This window comes from Mirounga angustirostris, unplaced genomic scaffold (genome assembly GCF_029215605.1).
Source record: "Mirounga angustirostris isolate CCGP_5_RB_7025 unplaced genomic scaffold, mMirAng1.0.hap1 SCAF_7, whole genome shotgun sequence".
Lineage (NCBI taxonomy): Eukaryota > Metazoa > Chordata > Mammalia > Carnivora > Phocidae > Mirounga > Mirounga angustirostris.
In genome coordinates this window covers 62,011,146-62,030,361 of record NW_026991715.1, presented here as the reverse complement: position 1 = coordinate 62,030,361, position 19,216 = coordinate 62,011,146, and the positions used below count along the sequence as shown (strand labels likewise).

At 38.8% G+C, this 19,216-nt stretch overlaps 1 protein-coding gene across 3 annotated transcripts in view; it reads right to left on the bottom strand.

The window, feature by feature from the left end:
- Positions 1-19,216, bottom strand: part of RASGRF2 (Ras protein specific guanine nucleotide releasing factor 2) — a 238,355-nt gene that overhangs the window by 145,483 nt on the left and 73,656 nt on the right. For all 3 annotated transcript variants that reach the window (XM_064596309.1, XM_064596310.1, XM_064596311.1), the window contains exons 3-5: positions 8,934-9,081; positions 6,559-6,648; positions 1,949-2,202 (exon numbers count right to left, since the gene is read on the bottom strand). In XM_064596309.1, the coding sequence (XP_064452379.1) occupies positions 1,949-2,202; positions 6,559-6,648; positions 8,934-9,081 (492 nt within the window). The remainder of the gene's footprint in view (positions 1-1,948; positions 2,203-6,558; positions 6,649-8,933; positions 9,082-19,216) is intronic.

Below are 19,216 nucleotides of genomic sequence, written 5' to 3'. Positions count from 1 at the left end.
GTTATAATCTCTTCTTTGCATATACCTTCAACTCCCCTATTCATTTCTCATTTCATCATATTAGCCTCACGCAACAGCAATAAGCCAACCATCCATCTACTCTGCACCTGCTCCCATGCAGCTGAAAGTGGCTAAAGAAAAACACAACCATCCTGACTAGTCTCACTGCAAAGGCATGACCACCAGCTTAATAGAGTAATATAGGCTCTTCCAGCTGCCTAACAATTATACTACATTATTTTACACCTTTCTTCTCTTATCTAACCCCAACACTTTCCTTCTATCAGCACTGTCACCACTTGTCCTTGCTTCCTAATAACATATGTGTCAAGGCACTGTTCCCTCCCTCTCTATGCTCCCAGCTTGACTTGAACACCATGTTCTAGCCACTTTTGTCTATGCAAGTTTATTGCTCCAGCAATTTCCCCCTCTCTACCTACATCATTCCCCCTTGTTATCAGTGTAATTTTTATCCCATCTTAAAACACACACAGACTTTTTTATACTTTTACATTTACCTCCAGGTGGCATCTCGTTTATGGGCTCCTCTCTATAGCAACACTGAGTTTTTGATACCAACTCTCTCCAATTATTATCCTTCCCCCCATTCTCTCCTAAGTCCCCTCCAATGAGGCTTTGGCCCCTCATCAAAGTTACCAATAAGCTCTGTGTTAAACCCACGGTCAGTTCTCAATTATCATTTAATTGACTTTTTTGACATAGTTCGTTCTCTCTTGCCTTGGTTTCCAGGACAACCCGTTCTGCTGGTTTTCATCCTACAGCCCTAACTGATAAAGTTCTTTATTCAAATATCAACTTATCTTTGAGGCCTTTCCAAAGGCTGGCTAGAGAAAAACTATGGCACATTCACATAATGTAAAACAATGTAGTGATTTTTAAAAAAATAGAATGCTCTTTAGATGTCAATATCAGAAGATGTCTAGAATATACTGTTAAATGAAAAAGGCACATATTGCAATGAGCACTGGGTGTTATACACAAATAATGAATCATGGATCACTACATCAAAAACTAATGAAGTACTGTATGGTGACTAACAACATAATTAAAAAAAGTGAAAAAGGCAAGTACATATTAAAGTTCATTGTCTTTTGTGTAAGAAGGGGGAAAATAACACTATATTCATATTTGATTGGATCTACATCAAGAAACACTAGAAAGATATATAAGAAACTAGTGAAAATGGTTAAATACAGAAAATGGGGGAAATGGGGTGGGCAGAGACAAAGCAAGAGTTATTTGGTATTTTCGTGTTGTTTTGAATTTTGAACAACGTAAATGTATTATGTATTCAAAAATAAATTACTAAATTTTACATAAAACACCCAGGCACCCCCATTTTTCCCTTCTCCTCTCCCCACCTTGACTTTTTCCACAACACTCATCACCACATAATATACTACATATTTCACTTATTCACTATTCGTTGTCTCTTTTCCCACATCAAAATTTAAGTACCATGAAGGCAAGGATTTCTGCTTTGCTCACTGACGAATCCTCATCAGGAAGAACACTATATATATTTATTGAGGAAAATAAATATGCTACAGATTCTCAGGCACTCTGTTAGTTATTGTTCGTTCTAAAATACATCTGTATAAATTACATGTAAAGACCCATTACTCACTCCATTTCCCTCAGTTTGTGAAGGAGGTTATCTTTCCCAACACATACATGCCCACACAATGATAAGAAAACATATGTCAAATAGAGGAAAAAAAACAGAAAACTAGATGCCATGATGCAAGATAAAGACATGTAAATTTGGACAAATAATGAAACACAAATGACAGTGTTCTTATTTTCAATATCACACATTCGTAAAGGTGAATTTATGATACCTATTCTTTTAAGAGTAAAGTAAAAATTCTTTTAAGAAATAGATACGCATTTTTCACATGACTCTTTAATTTATGCCAAGACAAACCTGTTGAGGAAAATGCTGCTGACATCATCGTGGCTGATGGGAGGCTTCTTGGAACTGGCTGCCATCCTCAGGGGCCGGAGGAAGCCATTGACCAGGATATAGAGCTGGTGAACGTACTCCGACTCGGCTTCAACCATGGTGAACACAATCTGGTTTCTCTTCCTCATACTTTCAGCATGAGGAGAACAAATGTAATCCTGCACAATAGTCTTCCATTTCCTTCGACACAACCATCCTCTCATGAAGCTCTGAACCTACAAAACAACAACAGAAAGATCTCAGGGAGCTGTGAGGATTGTTTCCATCCTGTGCCATATAAAACACTGCTTTTTTGTTAGTGCGTTAGTTGTCACATCACTAAAATAAATAATGGCAGGCTTTTCCAGATAACAGGCAAAAAGAGAATTTAAAAATAATATTTTTCTCAGCTTCACAAGTTTCTTCCCTATCTTAAGTTCTTTAGGACTGCCTGAATGGCCACCAGAATAGGATAATATTACATATTCAGTTATTAACATTTTAATAAAGGAATAACTTGAAGGTTTATTCTTTAACAATACAAAAGCAGATATTAAAAATTTTTTAATTGTGGTAAAAAAGCACATAACTTAAAATTTACCATCCTAACCATTTTTTTTTTTAAGATTTTATTTATTTATTTGAGAGCGAGAATGAGAGACAGAGAGCATGAGAGGGAAGCGGGTCAGAGGGAGAAGCAGACTCCCCGCTGAGCAGGGAGCCCGATGTGGGACTCGATCCCGGGACTCCAGGATCATGACCTGAGCCGAAGGCAGTCGCTTAACCAACTGAGCCACCCAGGCGCCCCCCATCCTAACCATTTTTAAGTGTATAGTTCATTAGCATTAAGTATTTCACATTGTTGTACAACAGATCTCCAGACCTTCTTCATCTTGCAAAACTGACACTCTATACCTATTGAAGAACAATTCCCCACTACTCCCTTCCCTCAGCCCCTGGTATCCACTGTTCTACTTTCTGTTTCTGTGAATTTAACCACTTTAGATAGCTCATATAAGTGGAATCACACAGTATCTATCTTTTTGTGACTGGTTAATTCCACTTAGTATAATGTCCTCAAGGTTCATCCATGCTGTACCATGTGCCAGGATTTCCTCCCTGTTTAAGGCTGAGTAATATTCCACTGTATGTACATTTTGTTTATCCATTCATCTGCTGATATACATGAGAGTTGCTTCCACCTCTTGGCTATTGTAAATTGTTCTTCAGTGATCACGGGAGTGCAAATATCTCTTCAAGATCCTACACTCAATTCTTTCAGATATATACCCAGAAGTGGGAATGCTGCATCATGTGCTAGTTCTATTTTTAACTTTTTGAGGAACAACCATGCTGCTTTCCATAGCAGTTGAACCACTTCACAATCCCACCAAGAGTGCACAAAGGTTCCAATGTCTCAACATTCTCATCAACACTTACGTTCTGGTTTTTTTTGCTGTTTTTTTTTAATTTTTTTTTTTAAAGATTTTATTTATTTATTTGAGAGAGAGAGAATGAGAGACAGAGAGCACGAGAGGGAAGAGGGTCAGAGGGAGAAGCAGACCCCCTGCTGAGCAGGGAACCCGATGCGGGACTCGATCCCGGGACTCCAGGATCATGACCCGAGCCGAAGGCAGTCGCTTAACCAACTGAGCCACCCAGGCGCCCCACGTTCTGGTTTTTTGATGGTAGTCATCCTAATGGGTGTGAGGTGACACTGCACTGTGGTTTTGATTTGTATTTTTCTGATGCTTAGTGATACTGAGCAGTTTTTCATGTGTGTATGACTTCTCCAAAGATCATGTGTATATGATTTCATCTTTGGAGAAATGTCTATTCAAGTCCTTTGCCCATTTTTAAATCAGGTTATTTGATTTGTTGTTATTGAGAGGTTTTTTTTTGGTAAGCTTAGAAAGTAAGTGTTAGACATCAGCTTATCTGACTCCTTCCATTTATAGACAAGTAAACTAAATTTTGTGGTAAGTCACATAGGAAAGATGCAATCAGACTTGGCATTCTTTTACCTGCTTTTTGTTAACTGCAAGGATTCTCTCCCAGCCACATGGAGAAAACACATGTTAATGATTTGCAATGGAGATTATTTTGTGAAAAGAAACATGAAATATAAGTAAAAATCAATTCTGTAGAAAACATGATAGCCTCTAAAACTGATCTGAATTTGATTTGAAAAATAACAGACAAACCTGAGAAAGTGCACTGGCCTGCGCATTTTAGCCAACAAGTATTTACTGAACATCTTTCAAGTGTCCAGGTAAATGCTGGGTGCTAACCAGATATACCTTAACCCAAAGGCTCTGCACTAACCTGCTGGGTAACTCTGAACTCTGGTCTTCCATTCTCTCACCTATAAAATAATGGACCAAAACAATCTGAAGTCCTTTCTAAATATAAAAAAAATTATATGATAATTTATTAGGATGTGTGATATCTAAGTGGCAGATTCAGCAACAAAGCAGGTTGCACATCCACATATAAGTGAAAGCATTAATCACTACCAAATCTCCTTTTATCTTTTAAACAATTTTTTAAAGATTTTATTTTTATTTATTTGAGAGAGGGGCGGGAAGAGCATAAAGGGAGAGTGAAAGGAAGAGGCAGACTTCCCGCTGAGCAGGAAGCCCAATGTGGGGCTTGATCCCAGGACCCTGGGATCATTACCTGAGCCGAAGGCAGACGCTTAATGACTGAGCCACCCAGGTGCACCCAAAATCTTTTAGTATCATTGTTATCTGTTCAACACATTCTTACACTTCTTTTTTTCCCCTACTATTTCACCCATATGGTCTAAATTACCATGTGTTTAAACAACTACTCTTCTTTTGCAATGTTTAAAATTCTTTCATTTACCTACCAATGTTGTCATCACACTGTCAATTTTCATACAGTTGCCATGCTTCAAACAATAAAAATTAACCACATTTTAATAGAATTATGTGGGGGAAGTTATATGCACATAATTTGGAGAACTCTAATGGGAAGTTTCTGTGTAATATGATAAATTTCAATTTTCTGTTCCCTGAAGATAAAAAAATTATGTTGATATTTGGCAAGATTGGAAGAGAGAAACTAATTCATCTGAAACACCCCTTTCCACACAGACATTAGGTTGATGGGGACAAAAAGGACAATAGAATTGATTTCAAAACCTACTTAACAAGTTCAAAAATAATTTTTTAATTACTTCTATTGAGAAACAGGAAGGCAGAAAATGTAAAAAGCATTTATCAGTATTCTTCCATTTAAGAGAAGTATTTTCAAAAATCAACTTAATCAAAATTTGTGTTAAATAAAATCTTTACTTAGTCAGGTATTGCCTGCTGGGCAAAAGCTGGTTTACTTACTAAAAGACCAGTTTCTACAACAAAAGAACTGGAAATTGTATTTTACTGTTATCTCTGTTTACAACTTCATTATTATTGAAAAGAAAGGCGGGTGCCTGGGTGGCTCATTCGGTTAAGCAACTGCCTTTGGTTAAGGTCATGATCCTGGAGTCCCTGGATCGAGTCCAGCATCGGGCTCCCTGCTCAGCAGGGAGTCTGCTTCTCCCTCTGACCCTCCCTCATCTCATGCTCTCTCTCTCTCATTCTCTCTCTCAGATAAATAAATAAAATCCTTAAAAAAAAAAAAAGAAAAGAAAGGCAATAGCATTAATCTTGTATCACAACAACACAAACCAAATTCGATTTAAAAAAGTTTAAATTCTAAGAAGGGAATGGTGTTATTTCACTTTTTATTCCTTAAAAACTGAAAACACTGCAATTTGCATTTCTATTTCAAACTCTGAGCAATATTTCAAGTTTCGTTACAATTACAGGGCAATAATTATTTAGCATGGAAAACAGGAATAAGAAAAAAATTAAGATGAAATAAAGATCTAAAGATGTGTATCTAAAGAACGTTCTTTAACTGTGAAGCTCTTCACATAATGTTAACAAAGCTGGGTAGGTGATTTATGAGAGGATTGAGATGATGGAACTCAAAACCTAGATGACATAAATCAAACACAGTAGAACAGAGTGAGCACCAGTGTCTGGTTAATTGCAAAAGTTGTACAGTAATACTTGACAGTGAGGTAGAAAGATCTGCTGATGATGTGGATGTTAAACAAGAAAGGAACAATGATAATAAAACAGAAATCTGAGATGTATTCAGTCAATCTTCTCACATGTTCACAAAAATCCTTTCTAAATAAGCACTGAAATCTAAATCTAAAAGAAATATTTTTAAATGTCATTTAAAAAATACTCCTCCAAAATATGAAAGCAGCACAAATTCAGGAGGCTCAACAGCACTTACTTAACCCAACTTGAGAACACTATCCTTTTAACGTCTGGTTTTGGCATCCTTCCCACAGAATCCAAAAGGGGATTCCCAAAACCAGTAAAAAATCTCAAGCTAAAACTTTTCCAAAGTAGCCATACCTGGATCACTCTGAAGGGCAAGTCTGAGAGCCATTAGAACAGATACACCAAGGTCGTTCTCAGCTCAGGGAGAGGGTGGCAAAGACAATACTACAGGACAGATAACTGATCACCATGCTTCCCCAAAGCCAGAAACCCCCCAAATCCTACCTTTTTAATCTTCTTGATGTCTGGATCCTCATCTTCTTGATTGCTTTGGTAAGGTCGCATTCGTTCCTTGGTTTTATTAAGAGCGATAATCTAGGACACAGAATTGGTCCATTTCGTGATTTGGGGAATACTGGCTTCTAGCCATTAACTCATAGGAAGTTATGCCTACAAGGTAGTTTATGAGATCCTCAGGAAACTTTTTCGTTTTCTTATCCATCCTTTCTTCCTTTGGTGCTAAGGCAGGGGAAGCAAGAACTTCACTGCAAGCATGTTTAGTTCTGTTGCTAACGTAAGTGCTTATAAGAAGTGACTGTGGAAGTGTGAACTGGGATTGGCTTAGGAGAAATGTTAGCCCACAATTTGGCCCAGTGAGGACTAGGTCAAGGCCTTCACAGGAGCTGAGTGGCATGCTGCCATCTTGCCTGATGGTAGCTGCCTGTAATGCCCTGTGGTCTCCAAATGCAATGCCACTCAAGCCAAAGCTCCTTGCTTCCCACGATGAGCCTGCAGCCTTCCAGGTACGCATAAGTACAGCAGATTCACAAAATTCCTTGGGAAAATGGTAACTGCAAAAGGAACTTCAGAGTCTTGGGACTGATCCAAGCCAACCAAGAAAAGGTGAAAAGGTAAAAAGGATTGAAACAACCTGGGATCTCTTTTATCTCTAGCTCAGTTATGTGGCCTGTGAGGGGCAACCAAGACCAGATGGCCGGTCCAGTACACTTACTAATAAAATTCACTAGACTATCACTCGATTGCAGACTCTTATAAAGGTAAGAACCTATACAGATTTACTACGCAGACATTTAAAAAGAGTCATACTTGATTCCTCTGACCTGTCTTTACATTTTGTCACCAATACCAAATATACATTTCTGCCATTTTCTGGCAGAGACATGGGAAAATAAAAGGAGTAAGAAATAAATTATTTTTCCTGCCAACTGACCAAACAAGACATACCTGCTACTGACAGTTTGGGGCTGCAATCTATATTCAGACTAAAATAGAACATAGTGAAGACAGATAAGCATGCACAAGTAAAGACTAGGGAACATTGCTTGGTGCTGAGTTTCTCTTGTGGAGTAAATGCCAACTTCTTTCACTGAGCCGACAAGCATCTGCTCTAGCTTACTGTGGGAAATAAAGAACACAATAATTTTGTTTTAAATTACAGTGCCTGATATAGTCTTTTAAAATGCAGGTTTCTTAAGTTATCTGTTGTTGTTTTTGCTATATCAGATTTCACGGTTGAACTGGGAAGTTAACAACACTAACGATATGGTGAACGTGGTCTGCAACCTATCAGAAACCAGGTGGAATCAGCTTATACCCTTGCTCTGTGAACTGGAGGTGATGTACACAGGCAGCAGGAGGTGAAAACCCCTCAGAGCATTCGGAGTATGTCTCAGAGGAAGGTAGTGAGGAAACAAAGAGGAAAATATCATCCAATGACTGTAAAAGTGACAAGAAAGTTACCAAGACTGAGGACCCTGAATTGTTCGGTCAATAGGATACAATTAGTGGTAGGTTTCCTTCTGTTCTATTCTTCTCTTTTGAAGCTAAGAAAATGCTAATGTACCCCTAGTCAGAAAGGGGGGAAAATCTTGTTTTCTACATTCCTCTTCAGTTCTTCAGTTATTGACCAATTTCCATGAGGAATAACAGGACAGCAAGGACAGGTACCCTTGGGTTTCTGTATATAGACAGAGGCACTTGTGAGCATGGGAAGACCCAGGCCCACCACCAGGGCTGCAGACACCATGACCATCTTCTGTTCTCACTTGGCACAATCTCATAATCCAGGGGTACAAGGCCTCAGAAGTTCACCTTCGGAGGGTGAGGGGTGGGGTGGAGGGAGGCAGGAATGCCAAATTCAGGAAAAAGTGTACCCTAGAAAATGTCTTATACTTTAACTCAAATGTGTTTTTCAAAATTCTAGAGGGGAGAAAGTTGGACTCCTTAGACATAGAAGCAGTAAAGTCTTCCAGACTTCATTTCTGGTCCTTCCTTAGTTGCCATTTGGGAGGTTAACTGAACCTATGATAGATCCACAGTTATCATTACTACAATAGTCAGTCTACAAACAATTATATACTACAGTCAGCTCTTGGTTATCTGATCAAATGAAGGGCATCAGGAGCACAAAATAATTAAAAAGCAGCATATTATTCTGATATTTTGTTGTAGCGTATTTACTCAAATCCTAACAGACTAGATACCTTTCTAGCATAGATCTGCAGTGTGACCATGTACATGTTGACGGGAAAGGAACTAAGTTTGGGATTAAAATCTTGCCCTAGATAGGTGTTATGTAATTATGAGCAGATGACAATAAATGTGAAACAATGGGGAAGAATCTATCAACTGGGAAGTACCTCTGATTTAAGTCTTTCAATTTCTGTATCTTGATCTTCAAGTTGATGCCGGAGCTGGTTAGCTGCAATTTTTTCTGTTTCTACGATCTGAACTAGATGAATATACTTCTGCATTAACACTTCCCTCTCAATCAGAATGTCTGCATAACTTAAGAGAAAATTACACAGTTAGTCAATGAGATACTGTTCTCCTGCAATTTCATATAGAACAGCATACATTATGTTTTAAAAAGAAACCATAAATGTAGTTTGTTGGCTAACCCTACTTTATGTAAATATTAACTTTTGGCTGACATTTGGTATCATTTAACTATACAGAATTCAAATCATCATTTTACATATCCTTTACTAAGCTATGAGTTCATTTAACTATATAGAGTTTGGATCATTACCATTTTACATATCCTTTACTGAGTTCATTTAATGAATGTCTGCCACCTACAATTTAACATATACATCAGAAAACTGCAAAGGAAATCTATTGTTTATAAAGAAAAAGATGCATCTTCTTTAACAAAAACTGAAGTCTTTGAATTGATGGTACACACCTGGTTTCCAGGGATGATGTTCAAAAATATTTCACTGCTATGATAAGTCACTAGCCAATCAGAACAGACCAGCCACCAAGTGGAATGAACACAGGGACCATCAGAACAGGGACTGGCTCGAAAGAACTATGATGCCTGTTCCAGTGACCACCTGCTTGGCTCTCTTTAGGATCGTGAGACCATTGATACCTCTTTCAAAAATCAATAGAAGCTAATATTTCATTCTAAAAATAAGTGTAGATTCTTGGGCCCTAACACCATCTGCCTCATTTGTATCCATTCTTTTGGTGAAGTGTGGTAAAGGCAAGGCTCTCTCTTAGATTTTTATTGACTATGTAATTCTGTAGCCCGTGGAATTTTACCTCTAGATCTTCTTGCACCCTTTGAGGTAGTTAAAATGTATGTTCCTCCATTTCCCAAATGGTCTAATAATAGTAACAGTTAATAACTACTATTTATTAAGTGCTTGGATGTACCCTCTATATTCTCATTTCATCCTCCCAGCAACCAGGAGATAGGCTTTATCATTCCAATTGTACACAGAAAGATTTTAATCTTCACAGAGGTCACACAGCTAGTAGGTGGCAAGGCTGGAATCAAATCAATTTATGTTTGACCTTAAGCTTATGTTCTTAACCACAAGCTAAACTGTCTCTCTAATAAGAAATAGCACACTGGATATAAACAAGAATGTTGTAGCAGACATGTCTTGAGATATCTGCCCAATTTTGCACTCACTTACCTCTTACCTCTTCTTTGAGAACTTAGGCCATAGCAGCCATGTTTATACCACAAAATCTGTCCTCATGACTACATTACACTGGTCAAAAAAGAGATAACTGGCCCAAGCTAAACCAACTCGTCTTTCTCCTTGGAATACGGCATTCTACCTCTTATTTATTTGCTTGAACTGATACGATACAAACTTGGAAACTCTGGTTACCATTGTTGGGCAGCCATATTTGGCCATACCCATGCGAAACAAAGTGAGTCAGCTGAGAAACAAAGTAAGCAGATGTTCAGGAAAACAGAGATTAGAGAGACAGAAAGGTAATGACTATCTGGGTTTCTATCAACTTTCAAGTTTCTGGCTCCACATCCTCATGATATCTAAATATAATTTTTACTCTTGGGTTTGGTGAAATATTACAATTTCTGTCTAATAATCTTTCTGTAACCTAAACTAGTTTGAAGTAGGTTTGTGTTACTTAGAACCGAAAGAGTCTTAAGACAATTCTAAAATCATAATTTTAGTTCAATTATCTCAACATCTTCAGCACTTACATCATGTGTGCTACTAGTGTTAGAAAAAAACATAGTGTCAGCAATATTTTAAAGTCATTTGTTCTAAGAAATCACCCTAAGAAAGTAGACAGAAAGGCTGTGTAAGTGTAAGTGGGAGGAGGGTAAAAAAAGAAAAAAAAGAGCAGAGTCTTCATAGAGATATGCTTTTAGGAACTTTAAAAAAGGAGGAAATAATAGAACATGAGAAAAGTAGCTATTATAATAAAAATTCTGCTCTTTCTCATTGATTTTATTAGAAATATGCCAAATTTATTAAAATATATTAAATCAGTGTTAGGTAGCAAAACAGTATTTTTTTTCTCTTATAAAAAGAAAAAGTCCAGTCCAGATTGTGCAGCTGAGTTCATGCAGACTCATTACCAACATCTGTCTCCCTTCACTTCCAAGCCCCCACTGAAGTGCTAGGAAAATTATTTTCTGTTTAAAGAATGAAACCATAACAGCATTATAAAACAGGAAAATATGCCATCAACAGATCAGAAGTTGTAAGAAATTCCATGAAGAGAAAGACCAAGTAGAATCAGAGTGGTGGGAAATTCAGAGTAGAGGAAACCACACAAGGAGACACCTTGCATAAGCATGGTTCCCATGAAGGTGGCCAGAGCTCCAAGCTTGGAATCGACAAATTCAAAGAAACGGAGTAGGTAAGGTGATCATTAGGGTCTTTCATTAAACAGGTGCCTTTACCAACATCTGCAAGTTAGGCCTCTCCTCTTCCCAGTTCCTAAAGTAAAAAAATAAAAGGCACAACTGGCAGTAGTGACATGTCCTCAAGTCACAGCGCAAGATCTGCTCTCTGTAGAAAAGAGACCTAATGAGGAAGCTAGACTCAGAGAAGACACCTAATGAGGAAGCTAAACTCAGAGAGAACAGAACTTGAATTTACACCAGACCTCCACTGTTGACACAAGAGAGAACCAAAAAAGGATCAGCAATAGGAGGGACTAGGAATGAAATATATGTATTGTTTCTCTATTGTGAACAAATGACCACAAACTCCCAGGTTCAAAACAACACATATTTATTATCTCGTAGTTCTGTGCATCAGGGGTCCAGGCTGTTTAGCTGGGTCCTCAGCTCAGAGTCTCACAAGCCACCTATTATGGTGTCAGTCAAGGTGCATTCTCATCTGGAGGCATGACTGGGGAAGAATCCATTTCCAAGTATTTCAAATTGTTGGAAAATTCATTTTCTTGCAGGTATAGAACTCATGCAGCTTGTTTCCTCAAGGCCATCAGGAGAACATCTCTGACCCCAAGGAGGACCCAGTCCCTCCTTGAGGGCTTCCCACTGATTAAGTCAGGCCCATTCAGGAGAATCTTCATTTGAAAATTATGAGAAATGAAAATTATTATGTGAAGAAGAATAAAGCATGCAAAGTAAATAATCTTAGATGACTTTTTTTCATTTGACAAGGACTTTTATTTGAATGACTATTTTGTGCCAGGCCCCATGCCAGGTGCTGAACTGATCTTTAACATTTTTGCCTAGATTAATATGGAGCCTCCAGCTGGTCTCCCTTCTTCTCCCCTGGCACTCTACCCCCACCTCTGTCTTTTCCCATTACAGCAGCCAGTGTGATCCTGCTAAAATGTCAGATCTTGCCATGCCTCTGATTCATTTCTCATAATTTTCAAGTCCTTTGATTCATTTAATTGGTTCTACCTAGTTTACTACTCTCACCGGGGCATCTTCTCAACTTTACATCAAAAAGCTTTCTTTTTTTTTTAATTTTATTTATTTGTCAGAGAGAGAGACAGCACAAGCAGGGGGAATGGCAGGCAGAGGGAGAAACAGGCTCCCTCCCTCCCAGCAGGGAGCCTGATGTGGGACTCGATCCCAGGACCCTGGGATCACGACCCGAGCTGAAGGCAGACGCTTAATGACTGAGCCACCCAGGCATCCCACAAAGCTTTCTTTAGGCATCCTGCTAGTAAACGAATTGTGACAAATCAACTGGAAATGCTTCCATTCGATGTAAGAACTTTCAGAGCATTGGTATTTCTATTTTACTCTATTTCCAATATATTTTCTATCTGATTAAATTAACCAGTTGCTCAAGTTTAAGAATTTCTGCCTAATCTATTTATTATTTCTTTTTATTTTTAATTTTTTGTTGTTGTTATTCGGTTTAACTTCCACCAGGGGAAAAAATAGTCTCTTCACTGCCAAGTGAAATAACAAAATTAAGCCATATAAATCAACATGATGAAAGCCAAACTCATGTGTCCAGTACCAACAGATGGCAAGTTTGAGGTATATATATGTATGAGAGTAAAATACTTGTGTAATATTTATAATCAAAACCAAGACACCACTATTCCATATGGGAGAAAAGGAAACATTCCAATGAAATCCTAAAGAGTCCAGAGAAGTACAGTATAAAATCATAGGCCTTTTATTATTTTTACAGAAGAGTAAAAATTATATTAGCTTCACAAGAAATGGTTAGATGGGCCAGGCCCTATCCTAGCTACTATGATTGAAGACATATTTGCTAATTAGGTAGATAGATAGATAGATAGATAGATAGATAGATAGATAGATAGATAAACAGATGGATAGACAGATAGGTAGATAGACAGATGAATAGATAGATAGATAGATAGATAGATAGATAGATAGATAGATAGATAGATAGATAGATAGATGGGATAGATAGATAGACAGACAGACAGACAGATGGATAGATAGATATGCTAGATAGATATGCTAGTGAGACATACATAATGAGAACTGTAACAAAACCCAAACTGAAAACTCATATTACAGGTGACTGAAGAAAAGCTCCCACTTGCTCCAGGATTATACTCAATTTTATTGAGACAACTCTCTGGAATCAGCATTCCTCATATCAGGGGCATCATGATGTCTTTGGGAACTGGAAAAAACCAGTCCTGGATGATAGTTCCCATCCAAACAGTGTTTGAGCACCGGCAGCAGCCAGCTCATCTATGCAAGACTCTGCCTCCCCAGCTTTACTCACGGCCACTTCAGGATTACTATCATCTGCTTTTTCTGGCTCTCAAATTCTCTTACGTCGATAGCTCTACTTCACCAGCTAATCAATATTTGTTAGGTGTCACATTAGGGTGAGGTTCTAACCTATATCACCCCCACTAATCCCTTCTCTCTCTACTGGTAGACCCTCTTCTCCTAAGCTTGTTCCCTTTACAATGAATGAAAACTCAAACATCTCTGTTAGAAGAGACCAAAAAGAGGAATAAAATTTAAAGACTAAAACTCTCTGTTCTAAATACTGCTCCCTCTTTCCATTTCATGTTTAGTAGTTCATTACTTAAACATCTGACTAACTTTGGGGCATATGGGAATTTGTCAATAACCCTTTCCAAAACACAATTAAATATAAAAAAACAAGCAAAATATTGTTATAAGGTAATATAACAGAAAGTTAATAATGGTAAAATAATCACTTGGGGGCAGAGAAATTTTGAGGAACACTTACTTCCAAAAGCAAATATATTTTATAGTACTATATTATAAAACTGAAGAAAATATTTTATATCATAATTGTATTGATGATTCTTTCCTAACACTGACATTTTTATTTCTTTACAAATATGCATTAATAGTATTGGTAAAATTCTTTCTGATCACAAAAAATTCTTTAGTGAGAGTATATATCTAACTATATTCACTAAACCCAAATGGATTAAAGGGGTTTATAAGTTCTCATATCCAATTTCTACTACAAGGACTCTACATAAAATAGCAATGGAAACAAGTGTTGGTGAGGATGCAGAGAAATTAGAACCCTCATAAACTGCTGCTAGAGGAAATATAAAATGGTGCAGCTACTATGGAAAATTAGTTTGGTGAGAAAGGTAAACATAGAGTTAACATATGACTCAATAATTTAACTCCTCTAGATACACCCAAGAGATTTCAAAACATATGTCCACAAAAATGTGTACACAAATATTCATAGCAGCATTGTTAATAATAGCAAAAAGTGTAAACAATCCAAACGTTCATCAACAGATGAATGGATAAACAAAAGGTGGTATACTCATACAATGGAATAGTATTCTGCCATAAAAAGGAACAGAGGACTGATTATGCTACAGCATGGATGAACTCTGTCTGTTAACATTGTGGTAAGTGAAAGAAGCCAGACACAAAAGGTTGTATGATTCCATTTGTATGAAATGTCCAAAATGGTGGTGCCTGGGTGGCTCAGTCAGTTAAGCACCTGCCTTCAGCTCAGGTCATGATCCCAGGGTCCTGGGATTGAGCCCCACATCGGGCTCCCTGCTCAGCAGGGACCCTGTTTCTCCCTCTCCCTCTACTGCACCCCTGCTTGTGCTCTCTCTGTCAAATAAATAAAATCTTAAAAAAATAAAATAAAAAAGGAAAAATAAGGGGCGCCTGGGTGGCTCAGTTGGTTAAGCGACTGCCTTCGGCTCAGGTCATGATCCTGGAGTCCCGGGATCAAGTCCCGCATCGGGCTCCCTGCTCAGCAGGGAGTCTGCTTCTCCCTCTGGCCCTCCCCACTCTCATGTGCTCTCTGTCTCTTTCATTCCCTCTGTCTCAAATAAATAAGTAAAATCTTAAAAAAAAAAAAAAAAAAGGAAAAATAAATAAATAAATAAATAAAATTTAAAAAAAAAATGATGGGACACCAGAGTGGTTCAGTCAGTTAAGCGTCTGCCTTCGGCTCAGGTCATGGTCTCAGGGTCCTGGGATCCAGTCCTACATCGGGCTCCTTGCTCAGCGGAGAGCCTCCTTCTCCCTCTGTCTGCCACTCCCCCAGCTTGTGCTCTCTCTCTCTCTCCCTCTCTGACAAATAAATAAAATCTTAAAAAAAAAAAATGAAATGTCCAAAATGGGCAAATCCATAGACACAGAAAATGGGTAAGTGGTTGGCTAGGGCTAGGGAAAATGGGGAGTAGGGAGTAGATGCTAACAAATACTGGGTTTTTTTGCGGGTGTTGAAAATGTTCCAGAATTAGATAGTGGTGATGGTTACACAACCGTGAGAGACTATGGACTCTGAGAAACAAACTGAGGGTTCTAGAGGGGAGGGGGTGGGGAGATGGGTTAGCCTGGTGATGGGTATTAAAGAGGGCACGTACTGCATGGAGCACTGGGTGTTAAATGCAAACAATGATTCATGGAACACTACATCAAAAACTAATGATGTAATGTGTGGTGATTAACATAATAAAAAAATAAAATATTTATAATAGCCAATAAATAAATAAAGAAAGAAAGAAAAGAAAAACCATTAAACTGTATGCTTTAAAATGGTGGGCTTTATGGTATGTGAATTATATCTCAATTTTTAAAATATTGTTTTTTTTAAAAAACAATGGAACAACCTCCCCATCAAAAGCAATATTTGCACTGCGTTATAATTCAAAAACTCTTTCTGTAAAAAAAAAAATGCCATATATATAAGAACAAGACGGAAAAATGATGCAAGGGAATTTACAACAAATACAAGGAGATAATATCTTTATCGCACAAAGAGCTCATAAACAAACTGATAAGAAAAACACCAACAGAAAAAATGAGCAATGGATATGAGATGACAATTCCTACAGGAAACATAGACAAATATTAAGAATAGCAAAAAATAGTCAATTTCACCAATAATCAAGGAAATGCTCATTACACCAAGATACTATTTTTCACCCATCAATATAATGCAGATGTTTAAAAAATGATTCCAGCTTTTTCACGTCCTAGTGGAGGGAGATTAAATTGGTAGACACATTTCTGAAAAGCAATTTGTCACTGAGCCAGGAGCAGGAGATAAGAGGTGAGCAGTACAGATTTGTGTTGAAGGCTGACAGAGAGAAACAGACATAAACAAATCAATACAATATCTTGTAGGGACTTGAAAAGAAATAAGGGGTTACAGTGGGAGCCCAAAGAAGGGAATGGTCAGTCCTTTCTACAGGGGGAGGAAGAGGACCAGGGAAGGTGATGCAGACGACTGAGAGCTGAGTCCTGAAGGACGAGGCTGTTAGTCAGACTGAAGGGGCCATGCCAGCACATTCGGATTCCTGGGTGTGGTGCTATAGCTGGACCCAGGACACGGGGGCGGGGGGGTGGCGTGAGAAGTTCACAAAGGTCAGCTCAGGAGAGGCCTCACGGGGACTGGATCACTGAATCCCAAGTTCGGGGATATAACAATGAATACAATTTTTTTTCTTAAAAGCAACATGAAAAATCATTATATGATTCTCTCTACCATTGCATCTGGTTAAAATTTTCTCTAATAAGAAGTAAATGGAACAGGGGTGCCTGAGTGGCTCAGTTGGTTAAGCGTCTGCCTTCGGCTCAGGTCATGATCCCAGGGTCCTGGAATCGAGCCCCGCATCGGGCTCCCTGCTCGGCGGGAAGCCTGCTTCTCTCTTTCCCACTCCCCCTGCTTGTGTTCCCTCTCTCGCTGTCTCTGTCTCTGTCAGATAAATAAATAAAATCTTAAAAAAAAAAAAAAGAAGTAAATGGAATATAATAACCAAAATAGCTAACAGGAACCCTGGCTTTCTTCCAGGAGCAGATGTTCTTTTCAGAAAGGGCACTCTGGTACCCTGTGGAGGAGGGATTAGGAGGCAAACTTCGGAGAGACAGGTGAGGTGGCTGAGCAGTAAGCCATGCAACTACCGTTGACACGGAGAGGAATAAAGACCAGATGTTCCAGGGCTCAAATCTATCAGTGGCTGAATGGATGTGAGCACTGCGGGTGGAGGGTGCAGGATAGTGCTGGCTTGAGCAATGGAGTGTATGTGTATAGGAGACTATACGAAGAAGGGGACAAGAAGGCGACATGGAGAAAAATATGTTTGGCTTTGGACTTACTGAGTATCAAGTAACCCTGAGCACCCAAGGGGAGAGGGTATGTAGATAGGTCAGTAGAGAAAGATGACACTACACATAACAGAGGCAATTCATCTTGCTGACTAAGGACACAGGCTCCGGGGTTAGCCTGACCTTGGATTTGAACTTAGTAGGCTGGTGGCCTTCAGGAGGTTATTTCATCCTCTAAGACCCCAGACTCCACAGGGATGGTACCACCAACTTCATGGGCTGTGTGACTGTTCAGTGAAAAGAGTACATGGTGCATTCAGCACGGTATCCAGCGTCACCAGAGCACGGGGGAGGTTGACTCCAGCCACCTGGTAGAAGGAGCCTTGGCAGTGGATACCCGGTAAGGAGAGAAAGGCACAAGGGCGCAGAGTCGTGACATTAAAGAAAGGGATAGAATACAAGGGGCAGTGAAAGAGGAGGAGAAGAAATGATCAAAGGAACAGAAGGAGAATCAGGAGTGAGTGAGGTCGTAGAAGCAAAAGGAAAGATAATTTCAAGAGAAGATTTAGGTCTCTATATACTGAAAAAACAAAAACAAAAACAACCTCTAAATTAGTGTGAAAGTGATGTGGGAGACAAAGGCAGAAGAGAAATTATTAAATTTCCTTACTACCTACAGCCCCTTGACAAGTCCTTGGAACAGAGTGACCTTCCTCTAAGGGACGCACTACCTCAATGCTGACACTTTGCTGAGGGCAAAAGGCGATCCTAGCTGGACACCCCACCCCCCCACCACCAGGATCCTGTAAGTCTACTTTAACATATAAAAATTCTTTTGGAAATTTCCTTTCTCTCTACCCCCCAAGATACATGTTGGCCATCATCCCCCAAGCATATGGCCCACCGATAGACATCTGAAGGGTCTCCTGACTAAGGTTTTATTAGATGGTAATAAATGGCCTTTTCCCAACAATAGCTAGCCCCCTCAAGGTCCTGGAAACCTTGCTTCCAAAATTCCTTAGAGACTTAACGCTATCCCTAACCCTCTCCCAACTTGAAAGTGTATAATGGGCTGCTCCTCATGACCCCAGTACAGCTCTTTCTGCCCACAGGTCCTGTCCCCATGCTTTAATAAAACCACCTTTTTGCACCAAAGACGTCTCAAGAATTCCTTTCTGGCCGACGGCTTTGAACCCTAACGTCTTTCCTACATCAACAGCAAGGTTGAACATAATGTTACTAGTAAGTAAAAAGAGTGTGTAATCATACAATCTACCTACCCGTCTTATCTATCCATCTTATCTACTTATTTATCTAAGAGATATGCAAATGTATAGAAAAACTAAGCACCGGATTGTTACCAGTAAATACCTTTGAGGAAGTAAGTGGGCTTGGGGAATGGGAATAGGGAAGGACGAGCATATGAATGGAAACTATAACTTTTTACTCTCTCTACTTTTCATTGTTTGAATTTTCGTTTTCTTTTTTTAGAGAGCTTGGATTTATGTACTATTTGTGTTATTAAAAACTATTAAATATAACTGAAAAGTTGGAGCTACATAAGGAAAGAAAAGCTTCGGAAGGTCATCGTTGACTCGGGCGACAACAGTTTCCCCGCGGCAGGGACAGAAACCCATCACAGAGGGTGCC